The sequence below is a fragment of the Asterias amurensis genome, chromosome 3 (assembly GCF_032118995.1).
Source record: "Asterias amurensis chromosome 3, ASM3211899v1".
Classification (NCBI taxonomy): domain Eukaryota; kingdom Metazoa; phylum Echinodermata; class Asteroidea; order Forcipulatida; family Asteriidae; genus Asterias; species Asterias amurensis.
Window position 1 is genome coordinate 7279364 of NC_092650.1, and position 18306 is coordinate 7297669.

General features: G+C 37.6%; 1 protein-coding gene across 2 annotated transcripts in view; it reads left to right on the top strand.

The window, feature by feature from the left end:
- LOC139935096 (uncharacterized) overlaps positions 1-18306 on the top strand; it is a 151468-nt gene that overhangs the window by 2332 nt on the left and 130830 nt on the right. For both annotated transcript variants that reach the window (XR_011785755.1, XM_071929557.1), the window contains exon 2: positions 4879-4911. Coding sequence is in view for 1 of the 2 variants with exons in the window: in XM_071929557.1 (XP_071785658.1) it covers positions 4879-4911 (33 nt within the window). In the remaining variant the exon portion in view is untranslated. The remainder of the gene's footprint in view (positions 1-4878; positions 4912-18306) is intronic.

Consider the following 18306-nt stretch of genomic DNA (forward strand, 5'->3'; position numbering starts at 1 on the left):
TCAGTGAGAAATTACATCTTTCTCAAAAACTACATGCTGAATTAATATTATTTAATAAGCCGCTTTAAACTTTATGCTTTGTCAGCCTCGTAACCGAGTGACATATCATTTTTGGTGCTTTAAAATGCACTTTACTTGATGAGAACGTTTGTTTGACGAGAAATAAAATTGTTTTTAGCTGGGCTAGGACTGCCTTTAGTTTTTAGCTGGGACTGGGACTGCCTTTAGTTCTTCTTATCACACTGTCAAAAAACATGATCGTCTAGACTGTGTAAGCATCATCACTGTTGGATACATACATGATAAACACAGTAGGAGCTGCCGGGGGTAAACAAATGAAAATCAACCCAAAATTTGAAGATATGAATGGTAAGTACTTTCAAAATTCACATTAAATGTTATAGACTAAAACTGTCCATTCCATAGGGAGAACGTTACAGAAATGAAAATAACCCACAATTGTAGAGGTGGTACTGTTGTTCAATTTTATGTCCTCGATCCCTGCACGCCTTATTATTCGAAAGGTGTTGCTGATGTCAAAAATACTCATTGGGTAATTTTCCTTGACCTTATGTCAACTCTTTTTACTTAAAGACGGTGGTCACGTTCTATTGGTACCGGTAATTGTCAAAGACCAGTCTTCTAACTTGCTGTATCTCAACATATGCATGGAATAACTAACTGTGCAAATTTGAGCTCAATCGGTCATTGAAGTTGCGAGATGATAATGAAAGAAAAAACACCCTTGATACACAAAGTTGTGTGCTTTCTGGTGCTTCATTTTGAGATATCAAATATTAAATCTGAGGTCTCGAAACCAAATTCGTGGAAAATTACTCCTCTCTGGAAAACTAGGTTACTGCAGAGGGAGCCGTTACTATCATACTATAAACAGCTCCCCATTACTTGTTACTAAGCAAGGTTTTATGCTAATGATTATTTTGAGTAATTACATGTACCAGTAAACGTACTTAAAGGCACTGGACACTATTGGTAATTACCTTTTGTGGTAACGAGTAATGGGGAGAGGTTGATAGTAAAAAACATAGTGAGATACAGCTCCCTCTGAAGTAATGTAGTTTTTGAGAAGGAAGTACCTAATTTTCCACAAATTTGATTTCGAGACCTCAAGTTTAGAACTTGAAGAAGATTCAATTTGGCAAACTTTCTTCATTCATATAATCAGCGTTGCTTTGTATGACTGCTGTTCCTTAGACTTGAGTTTTGCAGTGTGTTTTTTTTTCTTAGATTGTTTTACTATCTTTCTACTATTAGTTTTCTCCAATTTTAACATTGCCTTTGTTATTGAATCAAGTTTATTTATGCGTATATTTATTTTTGGAATCGCAGCCTTTCATATTGGACAGTTCTTTGGAAGTGTGGCGACAGAGGATTGGATGTTAAAAATGCGACTGCCATGTTCACTATCGTCGTTCTAAACCCAAGGAAGTCTTCAGGTTTGTTTTGGAGGCACGTCTACCCAGCACCTCGTTGTTTGCTTTTCGGCCTGCATGGTGACATCATTAGGACTTAACTGGACAGCCCCAGCGCTCTCTGACGACTTTCTAAAATCCCCGAAGAATGGAACTTGTATCTCTGTAGATCTTCAGCATCTTGTTAAGAAAACAAGCACATCAACGACATACATGTAGAGGTCATCTGCTGAAGAATTTATGCCCTTGATTTTTTTTTGGGACTTTCCAGTGGGGAAGGAAGGTATCTGGGCCAAACTTATTCATAACAAGAATTGACCTACTTCCCCCAACTGAAAAGGTCAAAGTAGGCCTAAAGCTCACATGTATCCTATTGACATTTTCAAATGATTCTGATGTTAACATAGGACGTATCACGATGTTAACATAGGATGTATCTCGAACAAGACATTTCTAGTTTGTGTAGCTTTTCAGATTTCTTTTCCAAACAAGATTGTGTTAAAAAAAAAATCAACCTTATCGGCCATTCTGGGTGTATGGTGAATAGTGTTCAGGTCTATCAAAGATTATTGGTAAAACTTAATAATAATAGTAATAATAATATTAACAATAATAGTATTTAGACCTCATTCAGGCAAAATTTTCACACAAACATGAACTTGAGCTACTGAAGGCATCACCACAAGTTGGCAGAGCTTTCACTTTTGTCGACTTTTTTCTTTCTTCAAACTTCTTATTGACAATTCGCTCGGATGGCCAGCAGAGGTTGCATTAAATAATCATAGTACAAAGAATGGTCTTTGTAGGAACTCCTTACACAGACTGTAATAATGCCCTCGTAAATGTACCAGTAGCAGGATGTTAAGTATTAGGGATCATTAACAAAAACAATGTAGCGCACCATTGTGACGATTAAGTGAGAAGAAAGGGCCATAAATGAGAATGGGATGTTTTTTTATACCCAAGCCTACATCTGTGTTGACTGTAATAACGGTAACCCTGTTTCAGCCCTAGGAGAAGGTGGCAACAGCCTCTGAAAAAAAAAAAAAAAAAAAAAATTGTAGCCATCACCTTGAAGTGTCTTTCAGGCCTTGTGTGCCTAGTGACTGCCATTTGCGTTTTTAGGGTCTAATCTGTTGAGTCGCTCTTTTCAAAACAGGGTACTGTCTTCAAATCTGTGATGAGTCTTAGTTCCTTGGATGAAACGGCTCTGCTCTTCTCCAACATACTCTGTTTTAACTTTTCAAAATTTACTGGAGCAGGATTTAAACCAAAGATCTCCAGTTTAATGTGCAAACGCTCTACTGAGCTTTTTTGCCATCGTTGGGGCGTCCTTGCATTTTTTCAATGTCTTTGCTTGGGATGCAAGTCGGAAGCCTACACCCTTTTGTAGCTGCCAATATCCGGGAATCACACCCAAGTTTACGACCAACTGCTGGCCACCTGAAAAAAAAAATAATAATAATAATTCTGTGTTAATAATCACTGTACACCTTCAACTAATAAATAATGTTCAGTGTTGTGTTGTATGAAGTTACTTTATGTAGACTTGTTTACTATTATTAAATTGTCTTCAAAATTTAGTTTTACACCATTAAGTGTAACTTTTACCTTGTAGGATTAAATGTATTTTTTTGTAAAAGTAAAGGATCATTTTTGGGTTACACGTGTAGTCCGTAATAAATTTAAAGTTTAAGTAAAAGCAATTGCTTTAATTGATGTGATTGCTGTAAAATAAAACTGAAATGTTTTGGTTTTTCAGTAAGTCGTATCACTGCTTCTTTGGTTCTCAGATGGTTCATTTTCAGGTTATTCTAGGGTTTAAAACGATACTTTCCATCTTTGTTTCTGTCCCATATTTTTCTTCTGGAAGTTGCACACTATTGTGCAAAGAAACCCTTGAGTGAAGCTAGTGGAAATTAGTACCGATGCCTTTTTTGTTTAGACTTTCTGAATGTTTTTTCCTTGCCCAGTAGGCCTATAATGTGTTGCGTGTCCTGAACTCAAGCTCTGGCATTAGTGTTGTGGGTTCGAATCCCTAATCCTGATCTTGACAATCCTGTCCATAAACAAGACACTCTGTAACCACAAACATTTGTAAACATATATCCCGGGCTTCCTGCAGGCACAATTTGTATACACAATATCTGTTTACTACCGAAATATGTGAGTTCATTTTAAATAACCCACTTTTGCTCCTTTCTATGACTTGATTGTGTTTTCCACCTGTTGAACTTTATTCTTTGTCAAAGAACACCACAAAGACTTGATTCCTGGTTAGGTTTCAATAGATCATACTTTCCAGTCGGTAAACAGCCAAAGTTTTTTTTTTTTTGTCATAAGAAATCTCGCATGACGAACTTTCATCAGGGACCATCTCCATCAGTGCTTACACACATCATTTATTTCAGTGTGCAGCGACCATTACACCCAGACACTTAATAGCGGTCTCTGCGAGCATTATTTTGGTAACCCTAAGCATGGGCGTTACCCGATTTGGACCAGCAGAACGTGACTTCCTTGCCTTGTGAATAGGGAAGAACATACATGTACTCATACTCATGAATTCATCATAACGGTTTATATTTCATTGTGTATATAAAATATACGAGGCGTGAAAACTTACATTAGAAGCTTTCAGATTTCTATAACGATAGTATGGATTGGGTTTTTTGTCGAGATTAACTGTTGATTTTAAAGGCGAAGTTGCCAATAAAGATACAATAAAGATCGCCTGTGAAAGTTTCGGCTGCAGTAGTTTTGTCTACGTGCAGAGTAACGAATTGTCAGTGTTTTCATCAAGAATGTCAGATCCATCCACATTTAATAAGGTGACAGCAGGGTACCAACCGCATCTCTGGTCGCAGCATTCATGAGCGGAAACCAACCCTAAAACATCTGTAGAAGATAACACGATTCACACATGAATTGTTTCTCAGATACAAATGCTTTGGGTGAATAATTTCTTTCAAAATCAAATCAAAGACACTGGACACTATTGGTAGATGTCAAAGACCAGTCTTCTCACTTGGTGTAGTCTCAACTTGCATATGAAATAACAAACCTGTGGAAATTTGAGCTCAATTGGTCGTCAAAGTTGTGAGGGAGAAAGAAAAAACACCCTTGTCACATGAAGTTGTGTGCTTTCAGATGCTTGATTTCAAGACCTCAAAATCTAATTCTTCTCGAAATCAAATTTGTGGACAATTATTTCTTTCTAAAAAAACTATGTTACTTCAGATGGAGCCGTTCCTCACAGTATTTTATACTATCAACAGCTCCCCATTACTCGTTACCAAGTAAGGTTTTATGCTATTAATTATTTTGAGTAATTACCAATAGTTTCCACTGCCTTTAAAACATTTAAATCTAAGTTCTGAGTGAATTTGACATATTGAGGTTATATCATGTATTTATGACGTCTCTTCTCTTGTTTCTTTGACAGTGTTCCTACTGCATCATACTGCCCACTGTGAAGGTAAGCTAGAACATCATTGCAAGAAGTATTCCCCTGAAAATAAACACTTATTCTACACAACAGAAATAAAACTTTAAAGCTATAACAGCCCTCTCACACACCGCCACTGTGGCGGCCATTTTGGGAGGTCAAATTATACAAAAGATGTGGAATGTTGTATACTTGTACATGTATGCCTGCTTTCAATAACAAGTACCTCAGAGAGTTAACTTCTTTCAATGTCTTCTTCAAATATTGGCTTAGCATTGACGTATGATTTTGATGTTGATGCACTTTGATGCAGCCTGAGTTCTTAAAGCTGAAAAAGGGCTCTACGCCCTGACCCATCTGTAGTTTATTGCTCCATGGTTTTATGTGTACTTTGCAAGAAGATTGCTTGGTTTTGTGTATGAAGCTTCAGAGAGAAAGAAACAAATCATACTGAAGATGTTGATTATATGGTGTGTGTTTTTCGGAGGGGGGGGGGGGGGGGGAGGGGAGGGATGAAAATATGGACATCCAAACCAGCGGCAGGATCATGACTTCCCTTCTGTGGATTCATGCTGCGATATCTTTGACATTTGCGCGGCAGAATGTTGAGATGGAAGCGAACTGTCTCGGCAAAGTCACATTTGTCTTGGAGGAAATCCATGTGTGCGATGTCGAGATTAATGCTTTAAGAAAGAGATGGTCAGGAAGATGATGTGTGGGCAGAGGAAGCAATATCAGAATAGAGGAGGGAAAGACAGATAGAAAGAAGAAAAAAATCAGACAAAATCAACAACAAGCAAAGTGGAATAAGCCTTTGCATGGTAAACAAGAATACTTGAAAGTAGGGTAAAGCATTTCAGGTTACACTGCTGTATGAATGGATTTATAATGTCTAAGAAACAAAGAGTAGTTCTGAGAAGTAGAGGTGATGAACATTGTTCTTGACCTGTGTACTTCATCGGCATTCAGACTAGTGCCCTAGAAGCACTCTCGAAATGGTTTTAAGAATTTGTTCACATCAGGGCTCAATTTCATAAAGCCTGTAAGTAAGCACTAAAAAAACCAAGCACAGAACAGTGTTACTTGCCAAATTTTCAATTAAAGCTTTAAACATTGTTGTGGCTGGTGCCCCACTATTTTTTTGCTTAGCAGATGAAATTTGCTGCTTGACAGATTTATGGAATTGACATATTGACCCCTGGGCCCAATTTCATGGCTCTGCTTACCACTTAATTCAGCACTTAGTGATCACCATCCTTCCCGTGGTAAGTGCCCAATCGTTGTGCTAGCTGTGTAAGCTAAAAATGCCTAGTAACTTGGGCTACGCACACACGGATCGCCTTAAATTTCATTATTGTGATGGCTGATCTGTCAATGAGAAATTCTGAACAGGTTTCACCTTGTGGTTGCCAAGACAACGTGGGTACACAATAATTAATTTTGTGGAGAGTTTAATTTGCGAAATGTGCTCATTTTAGAATGTTGTAATGAAAGCACCTATGCCAGCGCATTTAATTTGCTTTATGATGATGAAAATTATTTTGGGTGTTATCCTGTCGTAGTAGATAGGTTTTTTAATTGGAAACTAAAAGTGTGCAAAGTGTGGCTTCAATGGTGAAAAGAATGAGAAGATTTTTGATATTTTATGTGACGTCCATCAAACAATGTGTTCTCTATCTCATTTCATAATGGTTGACATTGGCCAAGCCTGCCCAGATACATTATCAAAATGAGAAACACAATAGAATGTTACAGACGCTTGCCTTGCCATTTTAGCTCATCACTTTAATATGAACAAGCGAGGGAGTCCAGGTACGCCTAAACGATTCCCAAAATGTTGATATTATCTTCGGGTAAATTGCAGTGATATGGCAATACTTGGTGAAGATTTTTTTGGAAATGGAAAGCACCCTATCATCAATTTGATAATAGCAGTACAATCGAACATGGAAAACAGATTTAAAAAAGTGTATAGCTTACGAAGGCAGTCTTTAGGTATCAAGCAAACAATATGATCAAAAGATGATATCGTCTAATTTACTTTTAAATATATCGCCTAAGTTTTCATGGGTAGTTTTACTGGATGATTCAAATTTACACATTTTTTTTTAGGATTGAAACATCCAAAGGGTTCCAAAACCCAAGTTTTATACAGACCCTTAAAAAAATAAAGTGATTCACCGTAAACATTTAAAGGATCATTACAGCATACCTTTTAACAAATTTATTATACATGTAAAGCGTTACACTGTGGCTGCATGAATGCTTGTGCATGCACATTAATTATCAATCAATTGGCGTGGCCTAGATTTTAAATCAAGATTGAAAAAAAAAATATGGAAGTAGGACAGGAGCTTGTTTACGGAGAAGACTTTTTTTTTAAGTCGGGTTTTGAGAATGTAATTGTTTGTGGACTAATCTCTGTGTGGACCGAGCGAAAGATAGATTATGACAACCCAGACCTAAATTACATGGCAGCAGGCCCTAATGATTTGATGACGTTCTTAATGGCATTGTTTAAATAGATTTAAAGGTACGATCTACACCAATGTTTCGCCCTTTATTCATAAATACCTGGGACAGTTTCTCCATTTTGATGGGTTGAGAGGACATCATGTGGGGGTGTTTAAACGGGCGATATAACCACAGCCAGAAGTGTTTAAACATGGGCGTGACACGCGAGCTTGCTCCTGTGCTTATTCATTCCATTCCTGTTTAAAACCGATTGCAGTCTGGATTTTGATAATTACCCGAGCTGGAGGCTCGGGTAAATATCACATATCCAGACTGCAACCGAGGTTAAACAGAGTGTTTAAAACCGACCAAGCACATATTTATTCCATTATTATTACATGATAGCCCAAAAACACTGGATGACAATTTGGTGTTCAGAGTTAATTGGCCTTTAATCTCAACATGACAAGATGTACGACATTGGGAAAGTACTGAAGATGAAGGGTTGTTTTTAACATTGTTGCATGGTAACCGAAAAACACGTCTATTCGGTTGGTGACATCTTGTAAGTTAGCCCTTTTTTGTTTGAGTTATATTATCTTTTTAGTTGTCTCGGATTAGTGAACTAAAATTTTACCTTTTAGTGTCTTCTACAATGTGTATTAACCCAGGCCCTCGAATTTCATCGTTGAGAGGGCGAGGCCGTTTTCTTTTCGCAAAAGGGCACTTCCATAGGGAAATCTTGGGTAATGTCTACTTGTGGGAAACAAATTTAAGGGGCACTTAAGTGCCAAAACCAGGGGGGCAACAAGGGCCGTGATCACCTTGTAGTTCAAGGCCTTCGCTATTTGTGCCACATCATGGGTTTGAAATGAGATCACTTTCAGTTCTAAAAACTATTGTTTTGATCAGGGAAGCAGTTGCAGTGGAACAAATTCCCTCCTCGTCTTTAAGACGCGTGAGGGGAAACAACTATGAACGCCTTCTAACTTTGTTGAGCCGTCGTCACTTATGCAAATGTCTTTCCAACCAGACTCGGCTAAGAAGGGTGGGGGGGGGGGATCATATCCAATGTGTTAATCCATTATCTCGTGAATATTCAATAGCTGTTGAATCATTTCAGGCCTGAGAATGAGGCACACAGTGTTTTTTTGTTGTTGTTTTAAACATCAACATATGCCCGAAAGGAAGCGCTTTTCATTCGCGTCTAGACCTTAACCGGAGGGTTTATTTTAACTATGGAATACATTATAATGAAAGTATGCTCGAGGTAGCCAGCCGGGTGAGACGGTAGAGGAAACTGCCCAGACCAAAACACAGTGTTATAATAAATCATTACTTGGACAATGCTTGGAGGAGGAAAAATATTCTGGTCACGGCTTGTCGAAGTATCCGCCAAAACAGTATGCCATGTCTTAATTTGTCTGCCTTGCTGTACACTTGGATAATGTATGCCATGAGCCTTTACAATCAATGTGTCTTATTCCCTTAGTGCATTCCTTAGTAATGTTATGCTGATACACAGTTTACTAAGAAGGGGCCAGACTATATTTCCTTTCGTTATGCTGATACACAGTTTACTAAGAAGGGGGCCAGACTATATTTCCTTTCAGCTTTACAGTAACTAAGGTATGGCTTCTTTCATGTCTTTCAGTCCATGTCCAGGACTGTACACAAATAAAAACCTGCTCTTTGTCAGAAATCTGTTCGGTGTACAATACATGTGTAGGCCCTACATGTATGTAGGCCTACAATGTAGCTAGAATGTACCCAGTGTATTGTTAGTACATGTCTAGTATGTTTATGCAGTGTAGTGTTAGTTAATTTGGAATACAGTACAGTTGTTCAGTTAGGGTCCTACAATGTACCAAAGAGTAAGGTCCTACCTATTGTAGTTCAAGCATAGGTTGGTTGGAAAACAAGAATATTGAAAGTGTGTTCTTTAGTATACCATGAAGTATTCATCTTAAAGAATTGATGTTTTACAAACATGTGTGGGCCTACACGTACACAAGGTTACCAGGGCTAGAATTTAGGGGGAAGATCATGCACTAGACCACAGACAGCAAGGCTTGTTGCTCAAAATGTTCATTCGCCCAGAATATTTTTTTTTTAAACAAGATGGTAGACCATGGTGGAGTTTAATTGCACGCAAACTGTTTTTGTTTTAAAACTTGGTGAACAAAATCCTGATATATTTTATATCAAGATAATTGTTTTCTCATTTCATGTAAGGCCCACATGATTGTATTAACTCAATATGATTGAAAAGGTGTTTGTCAGACTCAAAGTAAATATTTTAACATCACTTGTTTTTTTGTATACATATTTGTATGAATATCATGTAGTCTGGTTTTATCATACAAGTGAAATACACAAGATCACCAGACTTGTCTGGTCCTGAGTTTATAATCACTGGTCTCATGCACACAACAACCACCAGATAGTGGGCTGTACTTTTACGGAAGAAGAAGAAGAAGAAGAAGAAGTCTGTGTTCCACAAATTCAGGCCCTAGTCTACATGTATTTTACACTCTTATCCATGTATGCAGACAGGTTAGAAAATACAAACTAACTAATGTAAGTTGCTGCTTGGTCAGCATAGGTGCATAAAATGCTCGAAGCACTTTGTGAACCTCTCAGCCTGTGTCTTGCTATTTGAAAAACATACTTTGGCCGATAATATACAGAAGCATTTATAAGATGACCAAGGGATGACCTTCAGGTCTGCTCTCCCTGTCTGGTTTTCAAAAACAACAACTGATAATATCTCTACCAATTCTAATACTGTGGTGGTGACATGTATTCAGAGGAAGGCCAGAGTACTACACACTATAATACAAAGCATCACTATCTGGCCATTGTGGTATATATAGGTCCCTTTATCCCATTCAAACAGGGCCCCTATATCCCCACCCCCAAGGCCAGCCCTGGCATTTTGAAGAGGGGTTGTGTGCTGGTCAAACATGAAAAATAGGCTGAATATGTATAGCCATATCATGCACGGAACTCATAAGCAGTCTGGCTGTGGTCCTGCCCTTGGGGAATACAAACTATGGACAGACTGAGCCTGTGGTGAAAATAGGATTGAAAAGTGTGTATCCATACAGCCAGTGTGGTGTGTATTGACAAAATGGCTAAAGCACATACCTCAAGGCCACTGGCAGTAGTGGAGAAATGTATTAGGCGAACCAAATAATGACCCTTGCCTTGCATTATTAAATATTTGCTGGCTGCGAGAAAAATCTGGTTTGTTGAAACAGAGTGGCGTTTTATGGAGAATGGTGTAATGATATCTTATCATCAATGCACTATGTTTTGTTATTCTACCAACCCCTTCATCTTGTCATTTACATGATAAACCTATGTATATGTAAGCATGGAGCAATAAACTAGATGCTCCATGATGTTAGTGAGCCCGGCTTTTTCAATTAAAGGAAGAAAGACGCCATCTTATACTGTAGCACAGAATTCTGGCTGCAACTGCTCCATTATTCTTATGAAGCACCTAGCATTGATGAATACATTTCCACCATACAAAGTAAGACATGTCACATGATGATCAAAGAACAATGAGAGGGGACCAGTGCCCAATGTCATGGAGCTGCTAAGCATCAAAGTTTGCTAAGCATGAAATTTCTTCCATTGTAAAAACGGGATTGCCAACCAAATTTCCACATGATTTTCAGGATAAGCAAACAACAGCTGAATACCAGTACAAGCAGTATACACCAAATGGAAATTTGGTTGGTAATCCTGGTTTTATCAAGGAAGAAATTTCATGCTCAGCAAAGTTTTGTGCTTAGCAGCTCTATGAAATTGGGCCCAGTTGTTATGGGGCATGATGCCCGTTTTGATTGCATGCCCCGTTTTTCTTTCTTCTCTAAAATATGGTCCAAAGGCCTTAAAGACACAGGACACTTGGTAATGGTCTAAGACAAGTCTTCTCACTTTGTATCTCAACATAAAATGCATAAAATATCAAACCTGTGAAAATTTGAGCTCAATCGGTCGTCGAAGTTGCGAGATAATAATGAAAGCAAAAACACCCTTGTCACACGAAGTTGTGTGCTTTCAGATGTTTGATTTCGAGATTTTAAATTCTAAATCTGAGGTCTCGAAATCAAATTCGTGGAAAAATACTTTTTTCTCAAAAACTATGTATGTCACTTGAGAGGGAGCTGTTTCTCACAATCTTTTATGCCATCAACCGCTCCCCATTAATCGTCACCAAGTAAGGTTGTATGCTTAAGTTTGAGTAATTACCAATAGTGTGCACTGCCTTTAAACTTATGCTAGAAATCCATCGGATAAAGAAATATGTTATGTCTCAAGGTCACAAATTACGCAGATTCATTAAGATAAAAATGCCAAACAATGTCAAACAATGTAGGCCTCTATAGAACACAACTGTTTTGTATTTTTTTCCCGCAACTTCATAATATCAGCAGATACATGCAGATGCTCAATTGACGTCAACATTAAAGGAACACGTTGCCTTGGATCGGACGAGTTGGTCTTTAAAAAGCGTTTGTAACCGTTTGTTAAATACAGATGGTTAGAAAGATTAGAAAGATGTTTTAAAAGTAGAATATAATGATCCACACAAGTATCACTCAAAATTGCACGGTTTTCATTTTACGTCGCGAACTAACACGGTCGGCCATTTATGGGAGTCAACAATTTGACTCCCATAAATGACCGACCGTGCTTGAAGACGAGGTAAAACGAAAACCACGCAATTACGAGGCATATTTGTGTACATGTAGATCATTGTATTCTACTTTTACAACATCTTTCTAACCATATCTATTTTATAACAAACGGTTACAGACACTTTTCAAAGACCAACTCGACCAATCCAAGGCAACGTGTTCCTTTAATGCTTTTATGGATTCTGAATTATGCGTGCGTGCATAGAAACTGGCATGATTTAAACAAAAAGGTCAAAATTATATTCGTTGGTCCACAGAAAGGGGAATCCAAAATTGAATGAAACTTTCTAGCTCTGTTTGGAATTACACGTAGTTCATTGCATACAATTACACATTTGTTGCCTTTGAATTGAGATTTCACAAGGCATATACGCACATTACATCAAACACAAAAAAGCATCAACTCAAACCCAAAGAATTTTCCTGCCAACTAAATGTGACATTTGTTAATTTTTTATGTGTCGCAAAATTACTCAACGTTGAATAATTACTTGATTTGTTTTAATGCTGAATAACTCCATGTAGTCCTGAAGGCAATTCGACAAACTTAGAAGTTCAGGAAAAAAGTCTGAGGAAATCTTAGGCTTCTCCTCATATACCGGGCCAATATCTATGAATTACGAATGATTCACACAAAAACATCAAGAGAAAACCATTTATTTTGTCCCAGACACCCAAATTATGGCTTTTTAAATTTTAACCTAAAGATAAAGACCACCAAAAGTCATTCAAAAGACCCCTTTTTACTTTAGCGTGCTAAAAGCTTGGTTGCTTAAAATTACAGGGCGAACCCTGGCAAACTCTTTCTGTTTCGAGGCCTCGTAATACCTGCACTAAAAGGCAGTTTTGACACATTTAAGAATATTTTCTGGGCATTTAGGGTTTCGGGGGGGGGGGGGGGGAAGAGACCTACCCCCTTTTTACAGTCTAATCTGGTGTGATATAAAATATTATGTATGGTTTTGTGTAGTTATTGGCCAGTCCAGTAACAACACTGCCTACATTACCATCTTACATGATGATATCTACACTTCACAAGATTTACTAAAAGAAGAAAAAAATATGTAGGCCATAAATACAGGATGAGCGGGGGGGGGGGGGGGGGGGGATAATGTTGTCGTCAGTGTAAATGATTTTGACACGTTAAGCTGGAAGACTTGTGTGTGCTTCATGCTGGGACTCTGTGGGCCAGTCATCATGGCCCCCGAGATTTATACACACAGTTTTGACGGAAAGAAAAAAGTACAGCAAACCGAAGTCTGCTCTAATCACCAATTACCCAAGACACAAGACACATCAATAATAGTCTAGACCTTAATGGAAATGAGCCGTGTCCAAGTAAGGCCAAGTTGTACAGCAATTGTCTGGCCTTCATGCATATTATGCATGCAATGCATTAAAAGACCCAATTCCTGTCTGAACTGTATGCATCACTTAAATGAACACGTTGCCTTGAATCGGTCGAGTTGGTCTTTGAAAAGCGTTTGTAACCGTTTTTTATAAAATGCATATGGGTATAAAGATGTTGTAAAAGTAGAATACAATGATCCACACAAACATGCCTCGAAATAGCGTGGTTTTCCTTTTACCTCGTCGACTAACACGTCGGCCATTTATGGGGGTCAAAATTTTGACTCCCATAAATGGCCGACCGTGTTAGTTCTCACAGTAGAAGGAAAACCACGCAATTTCAAGGCAAACTTGTGTGGATCATTGTATTCTACTTTTAAAACATCTTTTCAACTATATGCATTATATACAAAACGGTTACAAACGCTTTTGTTTTGACCAACTCGTCCGATCCAAGGCAACGTGTTCCTTTAATTACAATGAAATACATTTTCTGTCCATTTAAGACCTTAGTTTGTACTTTTTTTTATAAAAGAGTTTGTCCTTAAAAGCGTAGTAGATTCAAAGTATAAATCACAGTACATGTATACCTAAACAAATTAAGGGAAATTACACCTTCGGTTTTTGGAACCGTTTGAATGTTTTAATTCTAGATATAATATAAATTTAGATTATAAACACATTAAAACAGTCTTGTAAAAATTCCCTTTTAAAAAGGTTGTCATGTATTTGAGATATTGATGAATATCTGGAGCAATTAAAGTCACCTGGAAGTGGTATTTTTTCAAAATAAAGCTTTTGTCACTAATATATGTGTTTTGATGAGTTGAATGTGAATAAACAGTTAACTAAGGTTTTAAAAAATCAGTTCTTATGTTATTTACAAATTTAAGAGTAGACCCCGACCCGAGAGGGCGCTGTTCGTGACGTCAATCGAGGCAGACTTTGCCTGCAATGCGTTTTTTTGTTTTTTTTCCGGCAATGCCGACCAGGTATATTGCTGCTGAATGCAGAAAAACACTTTTTGAAATGTACCAACTCACGACTTGGACGTACATGTACTTTGCACGTGTGTTTACTATACGCATTGCAGGCAAAGTCTGCCTTGAATTACGTCACAAACGACTTTATATATTTTTTAAACATATAAATCGTGACAAACAATTACTAAAAAAATTGTTTTATTGTTCGTAAGCATATACTCTTATGTTTGAAAGAAAAAAAATTCTATTTCCAGGTGACTTTAAGTCCCAGGGAGGGAAAAATCTGTAATTGGAATACACAATCTGAATGACATTACTGTCAGTATCGGTTCTCCGATTCAAATTTTTAGAGGGATAAAAACTAATACATTTTTTCCGAATACATTACTTCAAAGAGAAATGATTCTCAAAATGCTCTTTATACTAAAATTAAAAGCTGCTTTTCATGTACATGTACATACACTTCTAACAAAGTAAGTTTTTACTGCCATTAAAGGCAGTGGACACTATTGGTAATTGTCAAAGACTAGCCTACACAGTTGGTGTATCTCAACATATGCATAAAATAACAAACCTGTGAAAATTTGAGCTCAATCGGTCATCGAACTTGCGAGATAATAATGAAAGAAGAAAACACCCTTGTCACACGAAGTTGTGTGCGTTTAGATGGGTGATTGCGAGACCTCAAGTTCTAAACTTGAGGTCTCCAAATCAAATTCGTGGAAAATTACTTCTTTCTCCAAAACTATGGCACTTCAGAGGGAGCTGTTTCTCACAATGTTTTATACCACCAACCTCTCCCCATTAATTGTCACCAAGAAAGGTTTTATGCTAATAATTATTTTGAGTAATTACCAATAGTCCCACTGCCTTTAATTTTAAGAGTGATTACTAAACCTAAACATCCCCTTTAATTATGAGACTCAATTTATAACATAATTAGTAAACTCAAACTGTGTGCATTTAAAGGAATTGGGTACTTTTTGTAACACAAACACAATGTCCACAGATTTACATTAAACTTACACCGTTTGAAGATAATGATAGTAGAAAGCGTACCTTAAAACATTAGTTGCTAAGGTGCTGTCGTTTTTGAAAAATGAGTAAAACAATGTCATGAAAATGTGTTTTTACATGGTAAAATAATTTTCGTCTCATGATCACTGAGACGAAAATTATTTTCATGACATTGTTTTGCGCATTTCTCACAGCACCTCAGCAAGTAATATTTTCAGGGAAGCTTTCTACTATCATTATCTTCCAACTGGGTAAGTTTAGTGTAAATCTGAAGACCTTGTGTCCTACAAAAATAAAATAAAAGACCCTTTAACCCATAGAGGATGGGAATTATTTTACTCTCCCCGAAACAATTTGGGCCGAAGTCCCTTTCCTTGGAACTTCAGATTATAATTTTGCAGGTTTACTTAGAAACTGTACTGTACTGTAACCTTAAACCTTGTCACACAAGGTTTGCCATGTCTCATTACCCGCCGGTACTCTTGTAGATCTGTGAGACACACTAATGCACCAAGACATGCATGTGAACATTTGCATGTTGTGTGTTCACAACTCAAAAGTAAACCCTGCTATAAATCGTGTAAGTACCAGTGCTTTTGTTCCATTTTAACCTTTTTGAGTAATATTTTTTCAAAAATTAGTGATCAGAGGACTGCATTGTATGTCTATTATATTAAACGAAATCTTTACCTTTCAGAATGTGCTTTTCTTAGAAATAAAAGACAATCAATATCAGTAGAGGTCCATGTACTTTCTCATTATATCCCCAAGGTCGATGTACACAATTACTGTATAAATAGTCTAGTCAGCTTGGTGTATTTGTTTTTATGCTTCCATGCCACTGCAAGGGGCTGTTGCTACTTACTGGACAGATTCCCTGTGCTCCTACATTGCAGAGCACTTATTCATGATTAGGGGATCAGACTGTGATTTTTGTATCCATCTGCCTACCATGGATTCATGGTTGTTTTTAAAAAACAGAATCCTGCCTGCCCTTGGAAGCAATGATTTATGTGCGTTTGTTGTTCAGTTCATTAGTGCTTTCTGCTCTAATGCTCTTGTTTTCCCTACCACAATATGATGGACCGGAGAAGCAATTTGCAACCCTTACATGTAATGTGTGTTATTGTGTGTTGAGCTGAATCAACTGTAAAGGAGGTTCAAGAAGATGTATGCAGTAGCAGGCCTAATGTATCAAGGCATTTGTATAATAAGAGGGGGAAAAAATACCAAGCAGTGATGTGTAAACACAATCAACATATTAAGCAGTTGAACTGGAGCATTGTGTTTTAAAGTGGAAGATGCTGAACAGTATGGGAGATGTTGAATAATTTCTCATGTCGAACGGCCATGTGCAATCATAGGCATGGCCTTGTTAAAGATGCCTTTACTTTGTCTTATTTATTGTCAGATTTTTTGTCCATGTTTTAAGAAATGTCTTTTTTTGAGTGGGTGGGGGTTGGAGGAGGAGAGGAGAACAGAAATATACAGTGCTTTACTCACATGATAACATACAGGTAGGAATAAGGTAAAGATAAGATAAGACAAGATAAGATGAAAACTTTTGTTATGCCATACTTGGGGGAATTAATGATTGAAACAGTACAGACAAAACATTAGAATTAGGAACTGATGAAAAACCCGAATATCAATATAAAACAATTTATAAAACAAATATTTTAAGAACACCAAAGAACTGGGGTGACATAAGCCGTGTTCGCATTGAGTACTGCGACTTTGATCTGTAGAATGACAAAATTAAATCCAATGGGAACGCACTGTAAAGGGACCTCCCTGTCAACTTACCGCGACCTCAATGCAAAACTAATAGGCCGAAAGAGTTGGCGGAAGATTTCAGCGCATCCACAGTAACTTAACAGTGCTGCTAAAATTTCTACTTGGAACAGCTCCGCGCTGTTAACATACTGCTATCATGGAGTAAAACGTTCCGGAAATATAAGTCCAGGTTGGAACGTGCGGTAGAAGTACACCAAAGTCAGCCGTGGAAACTTTCCAAAATCACCCTACTCGTAGCCGAGATCATGGAGCTATAAAAAGGAGATACATTTGCTCAGCAGAAATTGGTTACTTTGCTCAGGCCTATTACATTATTTATTGCGTGCAATGCACCCCTCGCTGAAACTACAACGCCCCACCCATCTATCTCCATGAGCTAGCAACCCTTTCGCGTGTTTACGTTTTTGTCACCTGTGTGATGTCGACGTGTGCGCCAGCTTTTAGAAAGCTCTGAGATGAAGCAATCTTATCGGTTATTTCTTGTTAACTAACCTGAATGTGTCACCCTTGAAACTGGAAGGATAGAATAACACTGATAAAATAACGCTGACCGGAAATAACTTTGGGATTGTTGGTTCATTTGATTGTGAGAAAAAGGCCTTCACTTTTTTGTTACACAAAACTGGGGGACCGTCTTGAACCAAATTTTGTGGAAGTTTTGTCTAAGCAGGCTGAATTGAAAATTTAAAAATGCGGTAGGCCTACTTGAAATGTTTTCTACTCGGTGTTGTTCTTCTGGGGCATTCTTAATGGATTTTTTATGATGTTGTGGATTTGGTGTGATGCTTGAATTGTTTCTCTGATAGCTGTGGGTTGGTGCCCATTCACAAATGCTGTGAACAGAGACCTGTGGTTGGTAACCACTGTCACCTGACATTGATTTGACATTCTTTTAAAAAGACAGTGGACACTATTGGTAATTGTCAAAGAACAGTCTTCTCACTTGGTGGATCTCAACATATGTATAAAATAACAAACCTGTGAAAATTTGAGCCAATTGTTCGTCAAAGTTATGAGATAATAATGAAAGAAAAATTATGATCACCCTTGTCACATGAAGTTGTGTGCTTTCAGATGATTGTTTTCGAGACCTCAAAATCTAATTCTGA